Source organism: Geospiza fortis, unplaced genomic scaffold, assembly GCF_000277835.1.
Source record: "Geospiza fortis unplaced genomic scaffold, GeoFor_1.0 C12850760, whole genome shotgun sequence".
NCBI classification, from domain to species: Eukaryota; Metazoa; Chordata; class Aves; order Passeriformes; family Thraupidae; genus Geospiza; species Geospiza fortis.
The window spans coordinates 1-263 of record NW_005076587.1 but is presented as its reverse complement, the minus strand read 5'-3'; the positions used below and the strand labels follow the sequence as shown (position 1 = coordinate 263).

The 263-nt window shown below is 59.3% G+C and overlaps 1 protein-coding gene across 1 annotated transcript; it reads left to right on the top strand.

The window, feature by feature from the left end:
- Positions 1-5: 5 nt before the first annotated feature.
- LOC106632220 (prenylcysteine oxidase-like) lies at positions 6-260 on the top strand (the record flags this gene model as incomplete). The annotated part of the gene is made up of 1 exon (XM_014311733.1): positions 6-260. A coding segment is annotated over one exon (255 nt), but the record flags the coding sequence as incomplete, so codon positions are not given.
- Positions 261-263: the final 3 nt, after the last annotated feature.

Sequence of the window (263 nt, the reverse complement as noted above, 5' to 3'; positions counted from 1 at the left end):
CCTACAACACGTCCTCGGGGCTCACAGGGGACACCTACGACATCGTCGTCATCGCGGCGCCGCTCGGCCGCAAGATGGCCAACATCACCTTCCGCAACTTCGACCCTCCCATCCCGGAATTCCCAAATCCCTTCCAGCAGACCGTCACCACCTTGGTGCACGGGCGCTTGAACACGTCCTTCTTTGGCTACCAGGACCCCCAGGCCTTTCACCTTGGTGCCATTTTCACCACAGACAACCCCAAACTGTTCATCAACAGCCTG